The following is a 10,000-nucleotide window of genomic DNA, read 5'->3' as shown; positions in this document are numbered from 1 at the left end:
TGTGGGTTCTTTTATGTGCGCTGAGTGCATGCTGCACACGGGACCTCGGTTTATCGTCTCATCCGAGTGACTAGCGTCCAGACCACCACTCAAGGTCTAGTGGCGGGGGAAAAGAAAATATCGGCGGCTGAGCCGTGATTCGAACCAGCGCGCTCAGATTCTCTCGCTTCCTATGCGGATGCGTTACCTCTAGGCTATCACTCCACATGGCACAACGGAAATGAATTTTTTTTTTTTAACTGAAAAAAAAAACGCATGACAGACAGACAGACAGACAGAGAGAGAGAGAGAGAGAGGACAAGAACAAGAACAAAAACAAGAACAAAAACTTTAATCTCCAGGCCTCCGGCCCCTTGAAAGAGGTTAAAAGTACACAATATGGTGATCACGTGGTGACAACACAATGTAAAATACATATTAACTTAAACCTGTAGAACAAAAGTGCTTCTTGTGCATAGTAAATTAATTCCAACTTTCATCATTGTTGTCACAGAATTCCTATCGTATCTTCTGGGCATTAAATATATAAACGCAGAGTTTACGAATACTGTAAAGAGAGAGAGAGAGAGGGAGAGAGAGGGGGGGAGAGAGAGAGGGAGAGAGAGAGGGAGGGAGAGAGGGAGAGAGAGAGAGGGAGAGGGAGAGAGAGAGAGGGAGGGGAGAGAGGGAGAGAGAGAGAGGGAGAGAGACAGAGAGAGAGAGGGAGAGAGACAGAGAGAGGGAGAGAGAGAGGGGGGGGAGATAGAGAGGGGGAGAGAGAGAGAGGGAGAGAGAGAGAGGGGGAGAGAGAGGGAGAGAGAGAGAGGGGGGAGAGAGAGAGGGAGAGAGAGAGAGAGGGAGGGAGAGAGAGAGAGGGAGAGAGAGAGAGAGAGGGAGGGAGAGAGAGGGAGGGAGAGAGGGAGAGAGAGGGAGAGGGAGAGAGAGAGAGGGGGAGAGAGAGGGAGGGAGAGAGAGGGAGAGAGAGAGAGAGGGGGGGGAGATAGAGAGGGGGGAGAGAGAGAGAGGGAGAGAGAGAGAGGGAGGGAGAGAGAGAGGGAGAGAGAGAGAGAGGGAGGGAGAGAGAGGGAGAGAGAGAGGGAGAGAGAGAGAGAGAGGGAGGGAGAGAGAGAGGGAGAGAGAGAGAGAGGGAGGGAGAGAGAGGGAGAGAGAGAGGGAGAGAGAGAGAGAGGGGAGAGAGAGAGAGGGAGAGAGAGGGAGAGAGACAGAGAGAGAGAGAGACACACACAGAGAGAGAGAAGGCGGGGCGAGACATATCACCAACGGTGAGTTGCAGGAAGCGGGGGAGGGAGAAAGGAAAAACAAAAACAAAAACAAAACAGAATTTACCGTGTAATCGTTTCCGCCGTCCTTGACTCCTCCTGGTCCAGTCCTCGAGTAACTGGCTCTGCTCCTCCTCAGGGAGTTCCGCAGGTTCTGCAGCCTCTCCCCTTGAAGGAAGCTGGGAGGTCCGCGACGTCTGATGATGACCACCGCCGCCACCAACGCCAGCACCAAGAGCAGCAGTAACACGCCTGAAACCAATCGATGTCTTTGTCACTTGGGTTGAACTGTTAACTCTCTCCATACGAACGGCAAAAGAGACGACGTTAACAGCGTTTCACCCCAGTTACCATCATCAAAATATTGCAAGCGGAAGGCTCTTATACTGAAGAGGTAAATGTTGACAAAGAATACCACAATTCTGACGACGGAAGCTAAAGGTTGGATCATTGAGACACCCACTGGACATCCGAGGGGTCTGTGTAGAGGAGAAGAGAGGACTGGCCGTACTGAGTGAGTTAAAGATTCTATAGCCTTTGTGGGGAAACTCTTGTCTCTTAAGTTAAAATATTAAAGATTCCATAGCCTTTACGGGGAAACTCTTGTCTCTTAAGTTAAAATATTAAAGTTTCCATAGCCTTTACGGGGAAACTCTTGTCACTTGAGTTAAAATGTTAAAGTTTCCATAGCCTTTACAGGGGCCTAGTCAAATCCTTTGTCACTTGGGTTGAAATATTAAAGATTCTGTAGCCTTTACGGGGAAACTCTTGTCGCTTGAGTTAAAATGTTAAAGTTTCCATAACCTTTACAGGGGCCTAGTCAAATCCTTTGTCACTTGGGTTGCAATATTAAAGATTCTATAGCCTTTTACGGTGACCTAATCGATCTCTTTGTCACTTGGGTCAAATGTTAAAGGTCCATAGCCTTTACGGTGATCTAATCGATCTCTTTGTTACCTAGGTTGAAATGTTAAAGATCTCATAGCCTTTTATGGTGACCCAGTTGATCCCCTTGCCACTTAGGTTGAAAAGCTAAAGATCTCATAGCCGTCTACGGTGACCCAATTGATCTCCTTGTCACTTAGGTTGAAAAGCTAAAGATCTCATAGCCTTCTACGGTGACCCAATTGATCTCCTTGTCACTTAGGTTGAAAAGCTAAAGATCTCATAGCCTTCTACGGTGACCCAATTGATCTCCTTGTCACTTAGGTTGAAAAGCTAAAGATCTCATAGCCTTCTACGGTGACCCAATTGATCTCCTTGTCACTTAGGTTGAAAAGCTAAAGATCTCATAGCCTTCTACGGTGACCCAATTGATCTCCTTGTCACTTAGGTTGAAAAGCTAAAGATCTCAAAGCCTTCTACGGTGACCCAATCGATCTCTTCGTCACTTAGGTTGAAATGTTAAAGATCTCATAGCCTTCTACGGTGACCCAATCGATCTCCTTGCACTTGGGTCAATTGTTAAAGATCTCATAGCCTTCTAGGGTGACCCAATCGATCTCTTCGTCACTTGGGTCAAATGTTGAAGATCTCATAGCCTTTACGGGGACCCAGTCAAACTCTTTGACACTTAGGTTGAAATGTTAAAGATCTCATAGCCTTTTACGGTGACCTAATCGATCTCTTTGTTACTTAGGCTGAAATGTTAAAGATCTCATAGCCTTTTACGGTGACCCAATCGATCTCCTTGTTACTTAGGCTGAAATGTTAAAGATCTCATAGCCTTTACGGAGACCTACTCCAACTCTGTCACTTAGGTTAAATGTCATCCCGTAGCCTATACTGAAAACCCAGTCAAACTAGTAGTAGTAGTCAGCTATATTTGTCCAACATGTTGCGTGCGGGTGTGTGCATTAAAAGTATCGGTAGTGCCCCATGCCACATACTGTCTGTCTGTCTGTCGGTCTGTCTGTCTGTCTCTCCTCTCTCTCTCTCTCTCTTACCAATAACTACTCCGGCCTTCCCCCCAGCTGTCAGTGCCGGCTGCTCCTCTGAAAACAGTAAAAAAAAATTAATAAAATAAAATAAAATAACATATTTCACACACACACACACACACACACACACACATACGCAAGCTCACACGCACAAAACACAAAACACACACTCACACAAACGCACACACGCACGCTAACACACACACACACACACACACACACACACACACACACACACACACACACACACACACACACACACACACACACACACACCTCTAACCCCCACCCTCTGCACACACATCACACACCTCCACTCCAACAACCTCTTACCTGTCCGAAAAGCGAAAGACGTGGACACACAAACCCACACCCACACAACCCATCACCCCCACCTCCGCCACCCCTTCTACACACACACACACTTCTACCCACAAACTCCCCACCCTCTACACACGTCACACACCTCCAACCCAACAACCTCTTACCTGTCCGAAAAGCGAAAGACGTGGACACACAAACACACCCACACTCACACTCACACCCACACACACACACACACACACACACACTTCTACCCATAACCCCCACCCCACCCCCCACCACCCTCTACAAACACATCACACACCTCCACCCCAACAACCTCTTACCTGTCCGAAAAGTGAAAGGCATGGGATCGCTCTGCACCTGTCCGGAGTACCTGGCGATCAGCTGGATGATGTAGGTCTGTCCAGGCTGAAGGTTCACCAGATCATAGCGGTCAGCATCCTTGTGCACTGGACTCTGTAAATAGTGGTCAGTTTCAGTTTCTCAAGGAGGCGTCACTGCATTCGGAATCAGGACAAACGCCGTGACCACATCACCCTCCCCCCCCCCCCCCCTCCCCCCCCCCCCCGCCCCCATGGATAAGACCACAGCCACGAACAACTGGACCTTTAGGGCTCATTGCCGATAGGATGCCGAGTGATTGCCTAGAGGTAACGCGTCCGCCTAGGAAGCGAGAGAATCTTCTTTCTCCTTTTCTCCTTCTTTCTCCTTTTCTTCCTCCTCCTTCTTCCTATTCTTCATGTGTGTGTGTGTGTGTGTGTGTGTGTGTGTGCCGTGGAAGCTGCGATACGTAGACTAGAAATGAGTGTGTGGAGGAGGGGGGTAGAGGAGGTGCAGGGTAATGTGTGGTGTGTGTGTGTGTGGGGGGGGGGGGTTGGAGCTCATGTACGTTTATATGTATTTAACTGTGCTTTCATATCTGTGAAACTGCATGTTCGGTGCATATCTGTTATGCATGTGTGGGTGTATATGTGAATGTGTGTCTTCATGTTTTACATCTGTTTGCTTATTTATCATCATTGTTGGCTTATTTATTTATTATTATTATTATTATTACTACTTTTTTTTCTTTTTCTTTTTTTTTACATTATAGTTATTATTTATTTATTTATTTGTGTAAGCTTATCTATTATTTATTCACCTTTTTTTCTTTTCTTTTTTCTCAAGGCGTGACTAAGCGCGTTGGGTTACGCTGCTGGTCAGGCATCTGCTTGGCAGATGTGGTGCAGCGTATATGGGTTTGTCCGAACGCAGTGACGCCTCCTTGAGCTACTGAAACTGAAACTGAAACTCCTATTCTTCATTCTCTTCCTCCTCCTTCTTCTTCTTCCTTCTTCTTCTTCCTCCTCTTCCTCCTCCCTCCTCCTTCTTCCTCCTCCTCCTCTCCTTCCCCCTCCTCCTCTTACTTCTCCAGCTGTCTACCCTCTCAGACTTGGAGCTGGTGTGGAAGTTCCATTTACTGGGGCTTTTCCATGGCATCACGCCACAACGAGACGCAAGCCTCTGGCATGTGGAGTGATGGCCTAGAGGTAACGCGTCCGCCTTGGAAGCGAGAGAATCTGAGCGCGCTGGTTCGAAACACAGCTCTACCGCCAATATTTTCTCCCCCTCCACTCGACCTTGAGTGGTGGTCTGGACGCTAGTCATTCGCATGAGACGATAAACCGAGGTCCCGTGTGCAGCATGCAATTGGCGCACGTAAAAGAACCCGCGGCAACAAAAGGGTTGTTCCTGGCAAAATTCTGTAGAAAAATCCACTTTGATAGGAAAAACAAATAAAATTGCACACAGAAAAAAAAAAAAAATGGGTGGCGCTATAGTGTAGCGACGCGCTCTCCCTGGGGAGAACAGCCCGAATTTCACACAGAGAAATCTGTTGTGACAAAAAGAGAAATACAATACAATACAATACAATACAATACAATACAATACAAAACTCATCTCTACAAGTGCGTTTGGAAAAATCCGTGATGTTATACGCTACACCTCACACCTGCTAGGCAGACAGATGCCTGACCAGCAGTATGACCCAACGCGCTTTGTCAGGCATCAAGAGCTTGCATGTGCATTTCTCACGTCCTCTCTAATAGGTTCGGACTAGAACCCCCACACACCCCACCCAGATCTAACGCCCACACAGCATAGTTGTGTATATATATATTGGGGTGGATTTCTTCGACAGAATTTTGCCAGAGGACAACACTCTCGTTGCCATGGGTTCTTTTTCAGTTCCGCCAAGTGCGTGCAATGCTGCACACGGGACCTGGCTTTATTTTCTTATCCGAATGACTAGACGTTCAGTTTGATTTTTTTTTTTCCAGTCAAACTTTGAAGAAAGGGCAAGAGGCGGATTCGAACTCAGACTCTCACGGACTCTCTGTATTGGCAGATGAGCGTCTTAACCATTCTGCCACCTTCCTCTTCTGGACACAGTGGTCAGTGTTATCAGGGTTAACAGTAATTAGACAGACAAACAGACAGACAGACAGACAAACATACGAAAAGAAGTAAATCGCACACACGGACACACACAGACACAGACACATACACTCACACAACACACACACACACACACACACACACACACACACACACACACAATGCCTGACCTTTTTCCCCTCCTCGACAACCCAGAGGTCGGTACGTTCGTAGCAGCTGGGCGGGAATTCCCACGTGACCGTGGCGCTGGTCTGCGTCAGAGACAGCACGCGGACGTTCTGGGGTGGGAAGTCTGCAGTTAAAAATAGAACAACACCAAAAAATAAAAACTCTGGAGGCCACACACCTCAAATAGTGCAGTTAAACAGAAGAACCCACGCAAAATGTACACTGAGAAACTAAAGGCCACACACATCTAAAGCAGAACAAGCAACTGAAGGGCCAAAAGGTGAGCAACGAACTGAAGAACATGACGCCAAAAATAGAACAACAAACATAAGGCCACACACCAAGAATTTCACAACGAACTTAAGGTCACGCATTTTAAATAGAACGGTAAACAGATGGCCATACACCTAAATTACAGCAATAGATTTAAGGTCACACACCCAAAAAAAAACAGTATCTAAAGCCATAAGCTAAAACGTAATCACAAACAGAAGGCCATACACCTAGATTAAAACAATAAACTTAAGGCCACACACTAAAATAGAACAGCAAACAGAATGCCGTAGCTTAAATTACAGCAATAGATTCAAGGCCACACACCCAAAACAGAACAGAAGCTAAGGCCAGGCACTTCAACAAAACTGACAGCCCAAAGCAGAACATGAAAAATGAAACACGTCCAAATAAAACAATGAACTGAAGGCCTGATGCATAATAATTAACTATAGGCCACGTATAACTAAAACTGAACAACAGAAGGCCACACACATAAGCAAAATAAAATGAAGTGTACGCCTAAATCGGAACAAAAAATTGAAGGACATGGATAGAACAATTAACTGATTGCCATAAATAGATAAATGAAATCAAAGTCTATATATAAAAAAAGAAATAAAAGAGAGAGAAAAAGAAAGAAACAAAAAAACAAAGTTTACTCACACAAAAATAGAATAACAAAACTAGGCAGATATGTCAGATATTGACGAACAGAGAGAAACACACACACACACACACACACACACACACACACACACACACACAGAGATAGAGACACAGACAGACAGACAGACAGAGAGAGACAGACAGAGACAGAGACAGACACAGAGACAGACAGACAGAGACATAGAGAGATTATTTAATGGGCAACAATCAGAGACAGAGAGAGATTATTTAATGGGCAACAGTCAGAGACAGAGAGAGATTATTTAATGGGCAACAGTCAGAGACAGAGAGATTATTTAATGGGCAACAATCAGAGACAGAGAGAGATTATTTAATGGGCAACAGTCAGAGACAGAGAGAGATTATTTAATGGGCAACAGTCAGAGACAGAGATACAGAGAGATTATTTAATGGGCAACAGTCAGAGACAGAGAGAGATTATTTAATGGGCAACAATCAGAGACAGAGAGAGATTATTTAATGGGCAACAGTCAGAGACAGAGATACAGAGAGATTATTTAATGGGCAACAGTCAGAGACAGAGAGAGATTATTTAATGGGCAACAGTCAGAGACAGAAAGAGATTATTAAATAGGCAACAGTCAGAGACAGAGAGATTATTTAAAGGGCAACAGTCAGAGACAGAAAGATTGTTAATGGGCAACAATCAGAGACAGAGAGATTATTTAAAGGGCAACAGTCAGAGACAGAGAGAGATTATTTAATGGGCAACAATCAGAGACAGAGATATTATTTAATGGGCAACAGTCAGAGACAGAGAGATTATTTAATGGGCAACAATCAGAGACAGAGAGAGATTATTTAATGGGCAACAATCAGAGACAGAGATATTATTTAATGGGCAACAGTCAGAGACAGAGAGATTATTTAATGGGCAACAATCAGAGACAGAGAGAGATTATTTAATGGGCAACAGTCAGAGACAGAGAGATTATTTAATGGGCAACAGTCAGAGACAGAAAGAGATTATTTAATGGGCAACAATCAGAGACAGAGAGAGATTATTTAATGGGCAACAGTCAGAGACAGAGAGAGATTATTTAAAGGGCAACACTCAGAGACAGAGAGAGATTATTTAATGGGCAACAGTCAGAGACAGAGAGAGATTATTTAAAGGGCAACAATCAGAGACAGAGAGAGATTATTTAATGGGCAACAATCAGAGACAGAGATATTATTTAATGGGCAACAGTCAGAGACAGAGAGATTATTTAATGGGCAACAATCAGAGACAGAGAGATTATTTAATGGGCAACAATCAGAGACAGAGAGAGATTATTTAATGGGCAACAATCAGAGACAGAGACATTATTTAATGGGCAACAATCAAAGACAGAGAGAGATTATTTAATGGGCAACAATCAAAGACAGAGAGATTATTTAATGGGCAACAATCAGAGACAGAGAGAGATTATTTAATGGGCAGCAGTCAGAGACAGAGAGAGATTATTTAATGGGCAACAGTCAGAGACAGAGAGATTATTTAATGGGCAACAGTCAGAGACAGAGAGAGATTATTTAATGGGCAACAGTCAGAGACAGAGAGAGATTATTTAATGGGCAACGGTCAGAGACAGAGAGATTATTTAATGGGCAACAATCATAGACAGAGAGAGATTATTTAATGGGCAACAATCAGAGACAGAGAGAGATTATTTAATGGGCAACAATCAGAGACAGAGAGAGATTATTTAATGGGCAACAGTCAGAGACAGAGAGACAGAGAGATTGTTTAATGGGCAACAATCAGAGACAGAGAGAGATTATTTAATGTGCAACAGTCAGAGACAGAGAGAGATTATTTAAAGGGCAACAGTCAGAGACAGAGAGAGATTATTTAATGGGCAACAGTCAGAGACAGAGAGAGATTATTTAATGGGCAACAGTCAGAGACAGAGAGAGACAGAGAGAGATTATTTAATGGGCAACAATCAGAGACAGAGAGAGATTATTTAATGGGCAACAGTCAGAGACAGAGAGAGATTATTTAATGGGCAACGGTCAGAGAGAGAGACAGAGAGATTATCTAGTGGGCAACAATCAGAGACAGAGTGATTATTCAATGGGCAACAGTCAGAGACAGAGAGAGATTATTTAATGGGCAACAGTCAGAGACAGAGAGAGATTATTTAATGGGCAACGGTCAGAGACAGAAAGACAAAAACTGTGTCGGTCTTTGTTCCCTAAGATCTAGTTTGGATGTGAAGGTCTCACTGACAGGCTTCGGTTCCATTCAGCATGGTCAGCTGTCCTTTCTGGAACCACACACACACACACACACACACACACACACACACAGACACACACCACACACACACACACACACACACACACACACACACACACACACACACACACACACACACACACACACACACACACACACACACACACACACACACACACACACACACACACACACAACACATGAATTAAAGTTCAGCGGTGACATGAATCAGTATTACAGGTTCGTTCATCAGATGAGCAAGCCGCCATTTTTTTCTGCACTTAGAGGCTTTGCGAATAAATGTTCAACCAGTCATATAAATAGTTATGACGAGGTGTTTGGAATTTGACAATACTTGCATAATCTGCGTCTGAACTTTTAGACATTTTGCAAACTTGTTGATGATACCCTAAGGTTACTGTGTGAAAATTTTCAATGAATTCGGTTTCTCTATCATTGAGAAAACACTTGTCAAAAAGCGGTTCGTGTTTTGGGGGACACCCGATATACATTTGTGTACCTGTCAGAGTGGATTTCTTTCTACATAATCTTGCCAGAGGACAACACCCTTGTCTACATAATGTTGCCAGAGGACACCACCCTTGTCTACATAATCTTGCCAGAGGACACCACCCTTGTCTACATAATGTTGCCAGAGGACAACACCCTTGTCTACA

General features: G+C 44.4%; 1 protein-coding gene across 2 annotated transcripts in view; it reads right to left on the bottom strand.

The window, feature by feature from the left end:
• LOC143278130 (uncharacterized) overlaps positions 1-10,000 on the bottom strand; it is a 49,496-nt gene that overhangs the window by 8,363 nt on the left and 31,133 nt on the right. For both annotated transcript variants that reach the window (XM_076583159.1, XM_076583160.1), the window contains exons 16-20: positions 9,315-9,351; positions 6,136-6,257; positions 3,850-3,982; positions 3,206-3,253; positions 1,327-1,511 (exon numbers count right to left, since the gene is read on the bottom strand). In XM_076583159.1, the coding sequence (XP_076439274.1) occupies positions 1,327-1,511; positions 3,206-3,253; positions 3,850-3,982; positions 6,136-6,257; positions 9,315-9,351 (525 nt within the window). The remainder of the gene's footprint in view (positions 1-1,326; positions 1,512-3,205; positions 3,254-3,849; positions 3,983-6,135; positions 6,258-9,314; positions 9,352-10,000) is intronic.

Source organism: Babylonia areolata, chromosome 35, assembly GCF_041734735.1.
Source record: "Babylonia areolata isolate BAREFJ2019XMU chromosome 35, ASM4173473v1, whole genome shotgun sequence".
Lineage (NCBI taxonomy): Eukaryota > Metazoa > Mollusca > Gastropoda > Neogastropoda > Buccinidae > Babylonia > Babylonia areolata.
Note: the sequence above shows the minus strand (reverse complement) of the source record. Positions and strands in the feature narration are given on the sequence as shown.